The sequence below is a fragment of the Parasteatoda tepidariorum genome, chromosome X2, assembly GCF_043381705.1.
Source record: "Parasteatoda tepidariorum isolate YZ-2023 chromosome X2, CAS_Ptep_4.0, whole genome shotgun sequence".
Taxonomy (NCBI): domain Eukaryota; kingdom Metazoa; phylum Arthropoda; class Arachnida; order Araneae; family Theridiidae; genus Parasteatoda; species Parasteatoda tepidariorum.
Window position 1 is genome coordinate 16,294,533 of NC_092215.1, and position 20,051 is coordinate 16,314,583.

The window sequence follows — 20,051 nt, forward strand, 5'->3', positions numbered from 1 at the left end:
ATAATAAATATTCACGAAAAGTTATTTTTTAACAAACGACCTTTATAATTCTTGGAAATTTTTTAAAATTCTATTGGAAAACTCTCGAGTTACTTCTCATATTGCGGCTACCCCCAATACTTAGGGGTACAGAAATCCAAATCAGTAGAAAAAATGAAAATTCAGAAAAAGTACGTTTTAGTGTCTGATTTCGTAACTTGAAATATTGTCCCCGCATTTATTAATTAGCATATTTTAAGTCACCTCCTTGAACCATTGACATGAGAAGAACGTGAAGATCTGATTATTATATCAAAAGTTATCAGGGTGGTCCGTTTATTTATTTTATTTTTTTGCGCACTGAACGTCTAAAAACTTATAATTCAAATCTGTTTAATTTTTTTTCTGCGTTTTCTCTAATTTGTTCCAAATTATGAAAAATTCTCTTCGCATCAGAATGCGAAGAGAATTTTTCATAATTTGATTTTTTTTGGTCTATTTCTTAACTTTTTGCCTTTTTTTTTTCTCCAATTTTTTCTAGATATTCTTAAACTAAGACGACAACTTCCTCTAATTTATTTCTCATTAAAGAATGTATTATTGTCGCTATTTTGTCTAGAGTTCTGTATTTAATTATATTTATATTTTTTCTTATTATCGGTTATTATATAATGTTTGTACAACTTAATTATATTAAGAGCATCGGTTTTTTTGTAAGTAAAAAACAAACCAAATTATAAAATTTGATTGTAGCTATTTTATTTGTAATTGTCATAGCAAATCGAAATTATTTACACTGTGATCTTTAATGAATTTATTATATCACGATGATTTTATTGTTTTGGTATTAGCCAAGCAATGATTAGGATGTTTAGAAACAATCAATTTCATTCAAATTAAATTTTGGAAATAATGGGTAATAATAGGTAATTATGTTACAGTTCATCTTTAACCCTGAGACATTTGTTGCGTGTGAGTATTTTTGTTACCTAATTATATTTGTTGCTTAATTAAACAAATTGTTAGAATTTTTATTGATAGTTGAAGAAACGCAAGAGAATCTTCTTTAAATATGATAAAGGAGACTTTTTTTATTCCTAACTAATGCTAATTTCGAACACACGTGAATGCATTACAATTAAAAGGAGATAATTTTATTGTTATAGTTAATTTTTATTTATTTATTAATCTATTAAAAAAATGCAATGCAATCTTTTTGGAAAATTTTATAACTGTTGTTGAACAGCCGATCGAATTGTTTGAATTTGCAACTCCTAATGTTCAACTTCGCAGCCTTGTAATTTTGAACCCAATTCAGAAGACAAGGGAACTCCTGTATCGAGCATTTTGGAGAAATTTGCCTTCGCGGAGGAATTTTTTGATTGAACTAACCCGCATTTGCGTTACATGGAGAGGAGGATCACGAAAGCTTCCCGCGCTTAGTCTGTCGGCAAGGGTAACCAATGATCCGTCAAGGAGGATATTTTACGTCAGCATTGTGGTAGGTGCAAGCCGGATACGGAAATTGTGTCGAGCAATCATTGCAGGGAATCGAACCCGGCTCACCTCGTTGGAAGGCGAATGCTCTATTCCCTGAGCCACCACGGCTCTTTTTGCAATATTGCCAAAAGGCTTAAATACATCAAACAATGCTTTTATTTAAGAGGTTATAAATATTTTAGGAAGGGCGCAAGTGCGAGATTTGCCATAGGCGCTTCTTTCCATAGATACGCCTCGATTACCATAGATACGGTGTGAGTTATGTCTCAAGTAAATTGAATTTAGCAGGTGTGTTAGCAAAAGCTTAAGTCTGTAATAAACTTCAAAAGCATAGTAATAAATATTTTTAAGACAGATATCACATCATGAGGGATGAATGTTGACATTGCCAGATAACGGCAAGTACGCAAACATTGTGACATCTTGTCACTAGGATGTGATAAATTTTGGCAACACAAAACTGGATTTCTTGTTGGTTCTTTCGTTGAGTTCTGTTATGTTATGTTTTTGATCACAAACTCGCAATGTTTTTTTTTTTGATTTTAATTTATAATAAAAGGCCTAATGATGTAATAGTCAACGGTTGGCATTTGTTTAATAAAAATAATTTATAATAAATAGATTTTGCTTTACTGAACTTTGTCTTCAATTAAATATGTTCTTACAATACTCTTAACTGCCCTGTGAAAAGAGTGGCATTCCTTCCTAAAGTCTTGTTGCTCGGGCAACAAGCAACCTTAAGGCACCTACTTTAATTACAAGGAGTATAGCAGTATGACTGGATTTTTTTTTTACTTATGAAAGTTCTTGAAAACCTTTTCCTTTCATGCTGGCAAGAAATATGTTTAGTATTATTCTTAGAAAATTGCATCTTTCTTGGGAGAGTTTGAAAAGTTTCGTAGTTAATTAAATAATTGTTCAAAGATAAGCAATGAAGATCATGGTTTGAGACAGGGTTGGGGTTTTGGATGTCCTAAACTGGTTTTGGACAAGACACATGGGTTTTACTGTCTTAAAAACTGACTAAAACTGTCCTAAACTGTCTTAAAGTGTCCAAAACTTTGAACTTTGGTAAAAGGTAAAAATTCCATATGTGTTACCATTGTACACAAAATAATTACATGTATCAATAAATATTTGATATTTTTTATACAATTTACATTAACTTAAAAAAGGAAAATAATGTAGTATAATAGGAAGAGGTTTATAATTTTTGGAGCTCCACAATTCATTAAACAACAAAAGGGAATACCTTATCCTTTAATTATAAATATGCTTTTAATACTGATAAATTATGTTTTTGCATAAGGATGAATAATGCAATATTAAAAATAATAGTAAATTTTTTAAAAAAATACTAAATATGTTTAAAAATTTACCTTTTATTTTTAACAATATTTTTTAAAAAAAAAACATTATAATTTCTGCATTAAATTAAAACGACATTTATTTAAAATTTTTTATTTTTTTTAATATAAGTATATTAGTTTAAATTGGAAATACAAAAATAACTGTAAATGTATTAACAGTTTTGAAGGGCATAACATCAGTTACAGTTACTGACACTGGTGATGTATCACCGCTATGCTAAAAGAATTGCAAGTATTAAAAATTACTCAAGCAGTGCAAGTATTTTATTACTTGGCTTATTTATTAAACCCTAAATATAAAGGAGAAGGCTTGTCTGGTGTGCAAAAAGAAAGTGCTCGGTCATATTTAACTGACAAATTTCCGGAATGCATTTCTCTTTTGATTGCCTATGAAGCTGAAGCAACACCATTTTTGAAAAATCAATATCATTACGACTATTGAAAAATCAATATCATTAGGGGAATATTCCAAAGACATTTTTAAATTCATCATTCTTCTACTCTCATGTCCAGCAAGCTCAGCCTCAATTGAAAGGATGTTTTCAAATTTTGTAGTAATTCACTCAGAACTTAAAAACCGTCTTGGTGTGAATACAGCAGCTAAATTAGTGTGCTATCGAATATTGTATGTATTGTGCTCTTATAATGTGCTGTTGAATGTTAAGAGGACCAATTGAACTTGATTACTGATTAATCTTCCTTTGTTTAATGTTTAAATTGAAGAATCAAACAATATTAATAAAACATTATACTTCTAAAAACAATATTCTCTAGTAGATTTAATTATCAATATGTTATTAGTTCTATGTTTATTCTATCTTTTAAATATTGTTCAGATAAAATTGTGACATAATTTGAGTAAAAGGGTTTTGGACAGTTTAAGACAGTTTTGGACAGGACGGTTTAAACAGTAGATTAATCCATTCTGTCCTAAACCTTGCCAACCCTGGTTTGAGATATTCCTCTACCACACGGTATCATTGTACTTGTTGAGTTAGTTCACCATAGTTAGTGACTGTTCCAACATCTACTGGAAAAGGCCACAATATCTTTAATCCTTGAATAGAATTGACATATTACTGTTCCATAACCTTTTCTAATTTAGCTTAATTTAGTCTGCTTAATAAAGTGATGAAATTTGTTTCAGTTGAGTGGTGTTCCACGTGAAGATATATTTCTAACAACAAAATTATGGTGTACTGATTACGGAGCATCCACAACACGAAAAGCATTTTATGGATCGCTAAAACGACTTGGAGTTGATTATTTAGGTAAACTGAATTCTTCATTGAAACTGTTCTCTCTTATAAATGTTGTGTTGAGTATTCTTTTTAAAGCTTTCATAAGTCATGTTCGTTAAAATTCAGATTTTTTATCATGGCTTAGATGTAAAAAAAGTAATATGAAAATGAATTTCATATTATCTTCTATCGATCAACTTTTTAAACAAAAATGTTTCAAAACTTATATCTTTATCATATCACCCTAATTTGGTTATATTCAAAATTTATAGCATTTATAATTTATTATATTTATTTTTTAAAATTTTTCATGAGTGAAGGTTATAAAATACTGAGGCAGTAACTTAAATTCAAATTAACTTTAATGATTGAGTGAAACTTTTCATTTTTCGTTTATTTAATTATCAACTTTTAAATAATGCAGATAATTTCTTTTTTGATATAGAACTATATTGTAATTTAAAACTAAAATAGTATGGACTGATTTTTGTTTGTTTTGTTTAATGGTATAGTTTAATAGTTCTTAACCTTTCAATCATTCCCCCCCCCCTTTTATGTATCTGCCTGACATTGCGGCCCTCCAAGATTTTGAACATTTCTTCTCTCTTATTTATAAGGTTTTTAAGTTCTGTTGATTTGCAGTATATACTAAGAACTTATATGTTGGATCTGAGAATGTGATTGCTGAGGATGCATGAGATTGCTAAATTTGTAAAAAAATGCTCCCTATAGAAATTCGTCATTAATTAAAGTACTAAATGAAATAATGTAAAGCTTCATATTTTATTTTACTTAATAACATTTATGTATTAACATTTGTTGAAGAGTATCTCAATGTCCCATATTCATATTATCTTTATAATATATTATACTTAAATTTTATATATTTTTACTTTTATTTAAGTTTCAATATTTAAATTATATTTAGTTATGAGAATGTTAATCCTGTTAAATTATTTCATTTTGTTAGTTTGCATTTGCTCTTACAGCTCAAAAGTTTCAATTATTTTTTTTATTTATTTCAATCTCTTTTATATGTATAAAAGTGATAATTATATAATTTTTGCAGTTTATGAAATTAGTGTATTTACTTCATATTTTAAAATGTCAGTGTACAATTTATCTTCATATTTTTAGATTTATATATGATGCATTGGCCATTGTGTGTCTCATCTTGTCCTAATAAGAAACAAACTCTGGAAGAAACCTGGAGGGAATTGGAACTTCTTTATGATGAAGGTCACTTTCTCTAAGAGTGTTTATTTTTCTTATTATTTATTTTAAGAGTCTTTGGAAGTTTTCAATAACATTGACCTTCTTAATTCTTATCAAAATATATCTGGAATGGATAATAAATAATAAGTTAAAAATTTTAATAGTTTGGGAAGCAAAACTATGTTAAAAATTTCAGACCTTCTAATTTATTAGCGGTATAAGAAATTTTTTCCCCTTGCTATAATGTCGGCCCCGTTTAATTGAGTAACAAATAAATGAATACCCTCTTATTAGAATAAAACCTTCGGGAACAGAACATTTCCCTAGCCATGTAATGTTAAAGAGTCACACTTAATCAAACAGTTTCCCCATATAATACAATAAATAGTGGTATGGTTTTAAAAATATATTTATAAAAAAATTCAAATAAATTAAGTAAGAGTAATTTTTAAATTATTCTTAGATATTGCGTCCGCATTAATGATCAAATCTACAATTACTTACAAATATGGAAATTGATTGTTATCCCAGCAGCACTAATTACCTTTGATGATCGTAACTTGTAGGTTATGTTTTGCTGAAGTGCAACTGAAGGGAAATCTTTTGTGGTAGACAACATTCTTTAAAAAAAGATCTTTGGAATGTTATCAATCTCCATGAGCATCAAAAGAGTTTGGTCAGCACTGGAGTTTAGGTTGGGGATGTAGGTGCAATGCAGTTGGTTATCATACTTCACTTTTCCAGGGTGTTATTCCCAGTTAAAACCTGCTTCTTAGGGATGTAACCAGCTTTTCTGAATCTATTCATCTTTTTAGTGGGAATAGCAAAAGAGAAGATGTTTTTCAAACTCAGGTATCAAACATCAAGAAAAATGCTAATACAATAATCGAACAATGGCAAAATAATGAAAAGTTAGACAAAAAAAGAAAATTTATAATTTTCATGAAATCGACCAAGCTATACTGGAATGGTTTCACACTAAAAAGATGAAAAGAGCAACAAGACTAGTTTATTATTTTAGATTTATGCCAAGTGGCACTTTTCCAAAAATAAATAAATAAATAAAAATATATGAGAAAGTCCAAGAATCAAAGAAAAATAAAGAATTATTAACTGTGATCTTCTCCACTAATGCAACAATTGAGGATAAGATTGAGAGGGTTGTCATAAGCAAAAGTAAAGTGCTCAGATATCTCAGAAATGTAAAGAAATACCCAGTTTCATATGCACGTTTAAAAAAAAAAACTCTTGTCTGACCAAAAACATTTTTACAAAGCTACTCTTGAATTTAGACCATGACATGAAAAGCAAAACAGGTAGATAATTTTGTTTCATTGACTTGCTTATTTTTGATAGACCTTGATGATCTTAATAATCTAGGACTGTTATACAGAATCTAGGACTGAATACAGTTATTAGCATAGTAACATTAAGCTTCTTAAATGCTAGTGGAGCAACTGAACCTAAAGAGAAACTTTTTAGCAGAGTGTTTTGTGTTTGTTAAGAGTACAATATTTCAGATATTACAATATAAAAAAATACTTGAGCTCATGTCAAAGAATTTTGCAGTTTTGAAAGTTCCATCCTGATTGAATCCATATGTTAAAAAACAATGCAGTATTATGTGACCAGAGAGCAGAAAATGGATAATTTGCTTGAATTGCTTTTTTCAAAAGGAAAAATTTCAGCTTTACGTCCAGAACGTTCAAAATTTGTTTAAAAGATACTTAGAAAAACTGAAGAGCAAATACAAGAAACAGTTTAATTCATTTCATGATATTTGTTTGGATGATTTTTATTTTTTTGTTTTATAGTCTGGAGAATTTTTAGATATGTGGAAAGTTGTGCAAATAATTCTTATATTACACCATGGCAATGTTGCTGCAGAAATTATGTTTAGTATTCGTAAGGACATGCTTGTTGAAAATGTCAAAGAAGATTCCTTAGTTGGTCTTAAAATTTTCATTGATGCTGTAAAATATTATGAAAGAGTTTCAAAGGTTCCTATATCAAAACATTTGTTTCAATTTGTAAAATTGCATGTGGGAGATATCACAATGCTTCATAAAAGAAGAAAAATATCCAGGAAAAAGAGAAGGAAAATGAGTTTTGCAAACAAAAAGTGGAATTGCAAATTAAACAGTTGCAGAAGAAAAAATGTAACTAATGATTGAAAAAGAAGTAGCTGTAGAAGTTGCTAAAATTGATTTTTAAATATATCAATTGAGAAAAAATTGTTAGTTTTGTTTTGAAACTAATTTTTTAAATTAAATTTTTATTATGATAACAAGATTATTGCTCTTTAGTTTGTTTCACCGGAGTTTTAATTTTTTAGTAGTCTAGTGGTAAGTAGTTTTATTTTCTTAATCTATGTTGTGCATTTTCAGAACTGGACATTCTAGACATGATAATGCATTAATTTTTTTGGTATGTTAATATGAGCAAACAATATTCTGTTACCGTAATATTTTTATTTTGAATAGTGTTGAATTATGAATTGTTACTGTCCCTTGTTTTTTCCAGTGATTAGAACTAAAGGGGTATTGTTATCTTGAAAACAACACATTAACACCGTGGTTGTGTATTACTCCTAATATACAGGAAAATTCTTTACAGTTTTGAGTGGCAACCCTGCTATTGCATGAGGGTTAGACATTTTTAGAAATTTGAAAATTAACTGTCACCTTATAGTAAAAAGGTCCCCATTTTAAATGGCAATGAATGTTTTTCACCATTATTATTTTCAAACACCAAATTATGTAAAATATATTTATTATTTCTTAAAAACATTACTAATGAACAACAAAAAAAAAAGATCTTATTCTTAGATCTATATTATGTAATTTTTTTGCTTAATGTCTTAAATTACCAAAATCTTGTAAGTATAATTGAAAAAATGTATTAAAATTAACTCAGTCTTTGTATCTCTAAGACCACAATAAACCAAATCTTTTAGGGATTAACTTTTTTTACCATCGCATTTAGTTCCCAGTGCACCATACTCTGCAGAAATTACTTAAAACATTTAAAAATATAAACTATTTAATTTTTAAGGGTTTAGCTTATGCAAAAAACCTTCTGAATTTAATAAAATCAAAGTGTCAACATTGATAAATTACAAAACTGTATAATACTACTTAATTGTAATACTGATATTCTCTTCTATTTTATTTAGGTCTTAGTCGCTGTATTGGAGTTAGCAACTATGGTATTGAAGATCTGGAATCTTTATTGGATACAGCAAGCATTGCACCACAAGTAAATCAGGTGGAATTCAATCCATTTCAAAATCCATCAGAATTAAAGGAGTTTTGTGTGGAAAATAAAATACAAGTTGAGGTGATTTTATAGTTTTAATTTTTAGTTCAATATTTATTAACAAAATAGTTCATTATTTTTTAAAAATTTATTTTTGATTAAAAAAACTTCTTTTATCGTTGAAAGTTTTTAATTTCTTCCTGTCTTAAATAAACTTAAAACTAATTTATTTATTTACTTTATTGAACTGGTTAAAATATATTTTTTATTTCATTAAAACTAACTAGTTTTTTCGATTTTATGACTGCACATAATATTGCATTAAGAATAAAACTAATGAAGACTATGAGCGGAAAAATATTTTGGAACACAAAAAAATATAAGATTTCACAAACTTTTTTAAGCAAACAATACTTAGAATGAAAGCTTAATTTTTATTTATAATCAAACTTTTACTATCTAGAATACATAGAATGAGAATGTGCAAATACTTGAGTACTAAAGACCTTGATTTTTAAAAAATGCTGCTTCTTAATAAATTATCTCACTTGACTCTTGTTAAAAAATAGATAATAGGAGAAAAAACTGTAATAGTTAGTTGTAGAAATTATTAAAGATAAATAAAATTAAAAAGTCAAAATTGCTGGAGGAAAAAGAATAGCACAAAAGAAAAATATAAACATTTTTTACATTATTACCATTTCTTTTTATTATTTAACACTAAAATTCTCAGTGTTTCATGCTAATATTTTGCTGTAATAAAACTGGAATTTGAAAAAAACTGAAATTTATTAAAGAAAAAATAGAGAACGGAAATTGTTAATTGAAATAAATACTAGGAACCTTAAAGGTAAATCAAAATTAACTGCTTATGGAAAAATAATGAAGAAGAAAAGATTTACTAACAGCTATGAAAAAAAAAAGCAAAAGAGAAACAATAAGAAATAGATAATTCTTAAAACAAAACAGTAGAGCATAACATTTAATTTTTGGATATCTTGTATGTTAAGAAAAAGTTATAATCGAGGAAAAAACTGTATGATATACATGCTCTTAAAAATTTATTATGTTCTTTGGCTTTGTATAAATGTCAAGTCTCTGGCAGCTTCAGAACCAGAAAGATCAGAATCATGTGGAGATTTGGTGTTACTATTGCCGCTATTTAATTTATTTATTTATTTATCTTAATTAATGTGTAAATAGAAAGCTACTGTATCAAATTAAACCACACATCACAACTATATAATTTTGACTAAAAGGAACAAGAATTTTGAAATAAAATTAAAGTATAATTTTTTGCTTTCAAGAAATATGCAGGAAGGCCAACTGCTTCACTTTATGCAAAACATTTTTTAAAGTGGTAGGAAATTCTTTGCTAAAGTTTGCAAATTATGGTTATTATTAAATGTACTTTAAAGGCCCCATCAGAAGATAACTGGAACAAAGTGAACTTTTACATGCACATTTATGTTGTGGTAGGCTAAATTTATAATTTCAAATCAAATATACTAAACCAAGAGACAAATAATTTTTTTAACCAGTAGCTTTTGATGCAATTGTTTAGTGTGATAACACTCCACACTTGTTAATAGTCAATTTTCAATATTACATGTTACAGGGAAGAAAAAGAAACAATAAACATTAAAGGAGAATCAACAATTAAAATTTATAACAAATACACAAATTAAAATTAAATGTTTTATGATAGACAAGTCTGCAATTTTTCTCTAATCGGTCATTATTTATCATAAAGACTTCCTGTTACTGCTGGACATGTTTTGAAATTAAATATTAAAACCTAAATCGACCGAATCTACCAATACCTAATACTACCGAAAAAGGTTTCACACAAAGCAGAAAATACTGACATTTCAAGCTTGTTCAGCTTTAAATAGTATGTTATGTATATTATAATTCCTGAAAGCTTTTTTTCTATTTAGGGATATTGTCCTCTAGGAAAGGGAAAACTTTTAGGTGAAAAAGCTGTACTTCAAGTAGCTAGAAGGTGCGGACGAACTCCAGCTCAAATTTTAATAAGATGGTCCATTCAGGTTTGTTATTTTTTTTTAATATGTTGTGTTTAACTTTATGCCTTATTGCTTTTTGAGTTTAAATAAACACTCAAAACTTATCCATGTATTTTCATCTCAAAAGTAATACTGAATCTACATCTAATACTGAAACTTGGAATCATAACATTTGTCTTTTTTTTTGACAAAAGAAGTTTAAATATAGAAATATATTTATAGTAAAATAAATTGACAAATATCTTTTGGAGATGTGCGTTTGCGGAGAATGTGTTTAATGGAGAAAAATTTAGAATGTAGAGTTGTATTTAATAGTAGCAAAAATCTTGTCTGAAGGCAATAGCTAGTAGCAAAGACCATGTCATTAGTTTTTTATCAAATAAGGTAATAGACCTTGTCAGACCATTGAAGTAAAGGTCTGGTAAAAAAAGAGAAGAAAAGATTCGGTCAGAATTAAACTCTTTACTATTGAGTCTGCCAAATGGTATTTTACAAGGTTGCAGTTCAGAATCATTTGGTTGTTTCTATTTTGCAGAATACTCTTGCTAATGTAAAATTATATTACTTGCTGTTTCAATATTTCTTGGTTTCAATACATATAATAACTCTTTTTTTAAGATTAATTCATGATTAGGGTTGCAAGTTTTTCATTATGCAAATTTCTCCTCTAATTTCTGTAATTTTTTTCTAAAATTTGCACATATTTTTTAAATGCTGCAATTTGCTCAAAGAGCAGTTTTTAATTCATTGCTTATATTTTAATGATAATTTTTTCTTTTCCAAGCCTTGGAATTGATTATGTCAAGCAAAATTAGTAGAAAATAGATCAAAGATAAGAGCAGTGATAAAGGGAGGTGACCCTGTTTGTCTGAAAGACCGTAGAAATACAAAAGTATAAAAGAAAGGAAGTACAGTAGAGAACCATTTATCCGGTATCCAGATAACCGGGAAAAATTTTGATTGGTTTTCCCGCCATTTTAAACTAGAACGATTATTAAAAAAAGCGGAAATTGTACTCATCCTTGAAGTTGAGTAGAGGAAAATGTAAGGAAGGGGAGAATTTTTTCCCCGCTTACCCAGAGAAACGTCATTTCCTCCGTGACCTTGAAGGTAGGAATGTTTTATTTTCTCCTTTAGGCCGTCAATCAAGCTCAAGGGTGTGGCATACTGATTTCGTTTTCCGTTTGATTTACGAGCGGGGTGGGGGAAATGCATTGCATGCATATCAGTGAACAGAAGATGAAAGAAAAAAATATATTTATCTATTTGACATCGATTAATAAAAATAAAATATGTTTCTTCTGAATAAATTCTCATTCTTTGGAAGTGCTGTATCAATTGCAAGTTTTTCTTGGTGTGGAATCACATCTGCTGTAATTAAATATCGTGTTTTTATCAACAAAAAAAAATATATAAAAGGAGAATTGTTTATTAATTTAAACATAGGATTATTTTATGATGCAGATTGCAGTTTTGTTTTTCTGATTCCACTACGTTTGATATTTTTTTCTTTTCACGATAAATTTCGCACTCAATAAATGAATTCTTTTTATTCATAAATTTTATCATTAGGTTTTTTTTTTTTTAAAATTCCGTTGATCTTGCCTTGTTCCGGGTTTTAATATTTATGCTAGTGCCTTTTTTAACTATTGTTTCGATTTGATAATTTTCAAGTGTTTTTATTTAGATTAATAAGTTTTCCTTTTATTTTATCGTTTCCCCCGTATAATTAGGTATGAAATATATTGCGTTATTTAACCATTGGTTTTGTTTATATTAGTTAATTTAGAAATTGTAATTATTTTTAAAAAATAAATATGAGAGTTTTGTATTTTTTAAACATGTTTTTCTTGTCTAAACTTGCAAATTTTTTTATTCTTTTAAATGTTATTTTTATACCATTTCTTTTTAAAGTTAGGAGTACCTTTCTTTTTTCTTTTACTTTATGCATTACGCTTTTTCCTTGTAATTCGGGTTCGATAAAACATCGATTAACAACACTTTTTGGTCGATCCAGAAAACCGGGAAATTCAGACATCCGGGATAGCGATGGTCCCGAGCATCCCGGATAATTGGTTCTCTACTGTATTAGTCTCTCTTTACCAGAAAGATTACTGAAATTAATTGTTGATCATATGTTACATAGGCTATTGCACTGGGAAATAAAATTCCTAAAGCTTTTGTGTTGAAAAAGCATGTGAAAATGTTGACAAAGGAATATTAAGTTCAAGGAGAAGGAATGATGTCCATCTTCACGACTGTCTGTTGTATTTTGTTGATTGCTAAATTTCTACAAATCAATGATGTGGATAATAAGTTCTCTATGAGAGTTATTAGACATTAAAGATGGGTTGTGTTTCTTGAACGTAAAACGTTCTACCTCTTTGTTCTTCATCTTAGATTGCTGTTTTATTGATTGGATTGATAACAGGAAACATTCTGTAACAACTTTTTAGCAAAAACTTATTTATCATATTTATTTTGAAAGGAGATCCCATTTCATTTTGAAACCATTGAGTTCAAGAGCTTAAAATATGAGCCTTTTTTTGAAAAGCAGGTTTTTTTAATAATGTAAATATATAAAAAAAAGTTTTTTTTAAAATTTTTTTATTCTTATTTTTTTATTCAAAATCTTTCATTTTGCAGCATTTGCAATGCTCCCGTGCACCAGCTTCAAGCTTTTTTAAAGGATGCTGAATTTTTTTTAAAACCCAGTCAATATAAATATTTAGATGTTTGCCATGGAGAAAACAATTCTTCATCTATAATAATATCCCGATGTTTAAGGATGAAGAATTGATCAACGAATTTAATGCTTACATAGCACCAGTCAATCCATAACACATTATATCTTTCAGTGCAAATATTGTATCTATTTGTGTTTTCAAGTTCCTGCAAAATTTTAAAAAATTCTCACAAATTTCATTTTTTTTTTGATTAACTTGCAACCCTAATTTTTGTTGAATAAAGTAATTTTTAATTTAATTGTTTTTAAGAATTCATTTTTGTTTGATTATTTTTTGCTTAAACTAATACGCCTTCTGATAAATTCAAATTAAGTTTTATTTATGTTTTTAACTATGCTTATTAATGTTTCTTTCAATATTTTTAGAATGAAGTTATAGCTATTCCAAAATCTACCCAAATTGAAAGAGTGAAAGAAAATTGTAAGGTATTGTTCATTTCTTTCTTACTAAATGTTTATTTCACAATAAAATGAAATATTTTGTGAAAACATATGAACTTGTCTGTTTTTCACAAAAGGAAAAAGATATTAACCTTCTGAACGTTTGTCCAAGCTTTTTCTGAACTTTTGGATGCAGGCTTGCCTGAACTAAAAAACTAGCTTCTCCATTTTATTGAAAAGAAGAAAGTGAATAGCAGTAAACTATCTGTACAATTTTTCCCATAGGTTCTACGATTGGAAGGTTAATGAGATTTATGCTTGCAAACTAAAGTTTTTTTAGTGATAAAAACCAAAGATTTTGTTTATTTAAATAATAAATTTTTTTAATACATTTAAGCTTTTTTAAGATGTAATAAATTTTTTAATTATGTTTAATTATTTGTTCTTTGACTAAACTGTTGTTGGGGCAATAGATTTTAAGAAAACTAAATGAAGACGGAATCTTAAATCACATTGACATATCAAAATATCAAAGGGCTTTTCAAAGTAGTTGATGGAAAAATTTTAAAATTTAAAGACGTAATGTTTTGTTAGAATACTTAAAAAAATTTAAGCATCCATACTTATTATTTTATGCATTAGTTCTTAAAAACAATATAATTCTTGTTTTAATTGCAGATTTTTGATTTTCATCTACAAGAAAATGAAATGAGTATTCTGAATGATTTGCATGATGGTAGACGAAGTGTAGATATTTGTAATATTCAAAAGAGTATTGATAGTCTGTTGCCTGATGGTTATAAATTGACATTAAAAAAATGAATTCACGATATTTCTCTATTTATCTGTATATTAGTGAGAGAGTAATGTGAAGATTATCTGGAAGCATACACTGTAGTTGTTGTTGTACTCAAGAAGGGTGAGGTGATTCGAAACCTATTTGCATGGTGTTTTTGTTGTTCGAAAAATGCTGGAACGTGTCCAGATGACCAAACTATCTTAATTCTAAAGTATTCATTGAATATAACTGATGTTCTCATGAAAGATTTGGTTGTTAACAACAGTCATGCCAAAACAATTATAGAATCTAAGTCATTGGTTTGTTTTCTAAGTTTTTTCTATCCTGTTTCCCTCTCCAAAATAAAGCACTGCTGAAATTTTTGTTTAACTATAGGCTTTATTGTTATTTTTATTCCTACTCTTATGATAATGCAAAAATATCCTGCTTTATAGTTTACTATTATTATTCTGTGTACCAATAAAAGATCAAGCAATTTTTCAATCTATTTTTAAATTAATAGTTAAAAATTTGTGAGTTTTCCTTTTATGGTGTTTCAAGTAAAACTATAATTGATTCAATATACCTTGGATAACTAAAAGTGACTAAATCTCTTTTCTCAGGCATAGGGTGATTAAAAACAGATTTCCTGGCAATTTTGCATTAAAATCTGTATACTATTCTATCTTAATTAGATCTTAAGATAAAAATTTTAACTATTAATTTTTAAAAAAAAGTAGGGTACATTCATTAAAATTTTGAATTTTTTTAAATGCACAATAAAAGCAAGGTATATATTTTTTAATAGTCTGTTAAAAATTAATGAAAACTATATGCTAGACTGCCTCATTATTTGTAGAAACTTGTCTCTCATTCTTGCTTATTTGAACTTTAAATACAATAGTTAGTAGCAATACTAACAACTTTAAATGCAGTAGTTTAAATGAGAAATAATTTAAAATATTGATTTTCATAATTGTATAGTTTATTTTTTTTACAAAAAAAATAGGGTGTTAAAAACTTTTGACACATCAGTTTACTACTTTAACTATCTAGTAAGAGAGATAAGTGATGTTTGTGTGTGATAATTCGTAAGAATTTCAAATGTATAAGAATTTCATTTCATTCATTTATAGTTTAAGAAGCATTATTATATTTTTAATAAAATACAGCACTACCTATCATTTTTTCCATATATGTAAGGAAATATAGTATACCAATTTGATTGAAATAAAAAAGTTACTTAGTTTCCCTTAATTTATTAAAAGTAGATTAGGTTTTATATGCCGTTTTAATGTAAAGACTTATTCCTCTACTGATCCTGCATTTTCTCTTATTTCTCTATTTTTCCTAATAATTGATATAGAAAAATCTAGAATATTCATGTTTTATATGTAAGATATATTGATATATATCTTACGTCATTATATGTTATTATTACATATATTATATGTAAGATATATGTTAGCAAGCTGTTAAAATGTATTAAGTAATTTTTGTTATATGCATAAATTATTATTGTTATAATTATAAATCATGTATAAAAATATTTGATTCTCTAATTTTAAAGTAATATCCATATAAATTTGTTGTCCACTCTACGGATGAATTGTGAACTGTTACAGATATTCATGTTATATACTTTTAGTTAAAAATGTGTGTATCTATATTGAGTTTTCTATATTAGTAATCAGTAGTATTAGGAATATTTATTTTAACCAAATACTCATGTGAATTTATTGAGGTCTGTGATTACAATACCAAATATTTAAAGTATTTTTGTTATATCATTTTGGTTTAAAGGTATTAGAATCCATTAAAGTACTATTAGAAATATCAATCATGTAAGAAAAGAAATTAATTTTAATTTGATATTATTTTGGTTTAAGATATATATGTATCTAATCACCTATATCAATGATTGTTTTTATATTTGTAAGTGTATCGAAAAATTAATTTTAAGCAATATTAGAAATACTGATGATTTTGAGCAAATACTTTAAATTGCAAATACTCGTTGAATTTATAGTTAAATATATATCTGGTGCAGATATTTTAAATATTTTGTGATATTATTTAGTTTAAATATATATTTACATATTTAAATCAATTATTGTATTTAATATTATAAATATATTTTAAAAAACCAATAAGTTTAAAAAGCATATATGCATTTATTATTTCTTATATTATCATTCAACGAGTATTCAATGACTAAAATCAATTATCATTTTTAAAATGATTTAACTTTATTTTAAGCATAAATAAGATTCCTACCATTTTAAACAATTCTCGCTTAGAGAGGCGTGAATTTTCTTTACAAAATATTGGTAATGTTTCAGTTAAGTCTTTTTAGTTAATTTCCGTTATCTTATTAGTTATTATTTTTATAACTATGAACTAATTATATAGAGCATTAAAAACATCAATCATTCTAAATTACTATCACTTTAATAAGTGGGCGGATTTAACAAAATACTGTAATTGCACAATTTGGTTATGTATTACCCAGTCATTTATATCATTCAGTTTTATAATTTTAAAGAGTATTCGAAACAATAATATTTTAAATAATACTCATAAAAATAAAAAATACTCATGGATTTATTTTAAAGAATACTCATAGACTTATTGTTCAGTGTGTGAATGGCGTGTTAAAGTATGCAAAATACTTAAGTTATATTTTTTTAATTTTACGAAAATACATTTGTCATGAAGTAGCACTTTTTGATGAGAATCTTAATGCATTCTACGAGGAAGTTAAAATTTTTCACTGATTTGTATGATATAGTAAGTAAAATAAAATAAAACAGACTTTTTTTTTTACTATGTCTTGACTTTTTTCTTTCCATTTCTGTGTTTAATGACTCAATTATGGAAGTTTACAAAACATATTTCACATATATTAAAGCCTGCTTACGCAATTCCTGTTCTTGGATTGAAATAGATTGAAATTGCTGGTTACTTGTTTTACTTGGAGTTTTGATTGTGTAAAGGATCACCTAAAGAAGATAGAAAGGCATATTCTATTTGGCATGTAATGTTTTTCTTGCTTAACCAATTATTTTCTAAAGTTTAATCACTTCAAGTGGCGGGCATATTCTTATTATATGATCACTTCATTCTGTTGTCCATTTGAATTGAATAGTGTTAATTTGATTGTATTTCATTTTGAAGAAATATTTTTAATTCCACATTCATTGAATTATTGATAATGTTTTTTTAAATTTTTTTTTTTAGTAGAGCAACTGCAGCATTCTTAAACTAATTAATGAATATAAAAAGAGGTCCGACTCGTGAGATACCACTATCCCGGCATACTTGGACAGAAATTTGAGCTATAGCCTTAAAGAAATTGCAGAGATTTTTTATATGGACTTTGAAAATATAAAGGAAAAAAATTAATATTCTTAGAACCCAGTTTCTGGAAAATAAAAAAAGTTATTTACTATAAAACAAATAAGAGCTGAGAGCTATATATTGTTACATTTTTTCTGCAATTGTTAAAAATTCAAAAGAAAGCATACATAGGATTGCTATACTGTGTCATATTAAACTAAATAGCTATATATCAGATAACTGTTTTATTCCAATTCACTGCAGTTGAAATAAAACTGGTTTTAAGACTCCCTTTACTGGTCTTAAGACTCCCTCTAGACTAATATCAATAGATTCCCTCTTGTCACCAATTTTTATCTGTTACAAATAAAAATTCTTTTAGTATTTGTGATCTTTACACAAAAATTTCTGCATTTTACTAAATAATTATTTTTAATTTTTTATTTATGTCATATGTATTTCTATCTTAGTTACAGTTAATATTATTAAAATTTTATTTTATTATTAATATTGTATCCCTATAAATTTTGTCACTAAGGTTTCCTTTTATAATTCATTGTCTGAATATTTTTTAAACTAGGAAAAAATCTAATTACAAAGCAAATAATTATTACTCACACATATCTACCTTAGTTTCTATTAATTTTATGAAATTAAAATAAATATATTTAAATTTTGAGCTGATAAAAGTAAATAAATTTTGAATAACTGCTTCCCTAATGCATTAGAACAATCAATGTATCTTGTTCTTTATTTGCTAGAGTTATAATTACGAAGCAAGACACATTGCAAATAATTATCAGTCCCAAAAGAGCTAAGCATTTAACAGTATTGGAAATTTTGTCTTTAAATGAGAGCATTTTTAAAATTTTCAGTTGCTATCTCTGCAATTCTAAGGGAATCACTTTATAAAATTTCCATCGATACTCATTGGCAAGCTTATTTAAAAAACATCATATAGTTTTATGTCCGAAGTTTTATGTTCTTTCAGCAAAAGCAGAAGGAAATTGAATAGAGACTGGATGAGGATGGTTAAATGTATGAGGATCCTTGCCTAGAAACCAATTTAAATTCAGTAAGGGAATCATATTAAGGGAAGCTGAGGTCCTTTACAAATTACTGATTTTTGAGGCCTTACATTTTCTATGATTATATTTGTATTACTTTTATTTTATTTAAAATTTTGTAAGTCTATCTCAGTGTATACAGTATGGATTTTACTATACACATTGTGTGGCTTAATGCTGCCCGAATCAGATACTAAATTAGTCTGGTAAGCCCTTAAAGATAGAGCATCTGATTGGTGCTTTGCATCTGTTAACATGATTTTGCACAGTGATATGAATGCAGCCTTAAATTTTTAATTGAGATAGAAATAAATTGTAGCTATTTTCCCTGAGTAACAAACGTAAGCTTTGACACATATATTTGATTGAACGTTTTAGATAAATACTTTTCGGACTATGATAAAATTTAAACGAATCATTAAGACACAACCTTGAATAAAGTGTACAATTTGAATCTCAAAAACCTTCAGTTGGTAAATTTAAAATTATATTTTGGCCATTAGACAAGTTTACTCTCTTCCCGCGTAATATTCAGGCCTTAATCAAACTAACTAATGTTTGATAAGGGAAAGCTCTCTTAACTGTAACAACAGCAACTGTTAGTAACAGAAGGGATGAAACAAGCAATTTTTCTGAATATGTTCCAGTCAAGTTTAGAACTGTCACAAAGGAGCTAAACTATTGCAAAAAGAACTGTTTTTCATCCGTGAACTATTGTAAAAGAAGATAATGGGATTTGAAAAAAATCAGATTAATTAATTCATTTCAGTACAGTATATTTATCACAATGAAAAATTGTAAGTACTCCACCAAAAGTTCTGATTACACTGTTTTTTTATTTCAGTTAACTGATAGAGTGATATTAATATTAGGCTTGAGAAAAAATTTCTTTCAGATTGGTAATATGCTAAAAGAAATGCATAAGAACATCAGTGTGGCCACCCTCCTTGAATTATCAGGGAATTTTTTTATTCTGGAAAAATCAGGGAAATTTGGATAAAAACCTGCAAAAATCAGGGAATTTTAAAGAAGAGCTGGAAATTTTTACTTCACTAATTTAAATTATTTACTAATTTTCTTAATTTAAATTATTTCATCCATTATACCCACATTTTTCAGACGGAAATGTATCTCCAAACAGTTAAAATGT

The 20,051-nt window shown here is 27.3% G+C and overlaps 1 protein-coding gene across 2 annotated transcripts in view; it reads left to right on the forward strand.

Moving 5' to 3' along the window:
* Positions 1-15,849, forward strand: part of LOC107448598 (uncharacterized oxidoreductase ZK1290.5) — a 29,852-nt gene extending 14,003 nt beyond the window's left edge. Inside the window, exons 4-9 of one of the 2 annotated variants that reach the window (XM_016063859.3) lie at positions 3,997-4,120; positions 5,228-5,329; positions 8,481-8,644; positions 10,504-10,614; positions 13,703-13,762; positions 14,396-15,849. In XM_016063859.3, coding sequence (XP_015919345.1) covers positions 3,997-4,120; positions 5,228-5,329; positions 8,481-8,644; positions 10,504-10,614; positions 13,703-13,762; positions 14,396-14,539 — 705 coding nt within the window. In that variant the 3' untranslated portion in view covers positions 14,540-15,849. The remainder of the gene's footprint in view (positions 1-3,996; positions 4,121-5,227; positions 5,330-8,480; positions 8,645-10,503; positions 10,615-13,702; positions 13,763-14,395) is intronic. The other variant, XM_016063862.3, reaches the window with a different exon arrangement.
* The last annotated feature ends 4,202 nt before the right edge of the window (positions 15,850-20,051 follow it).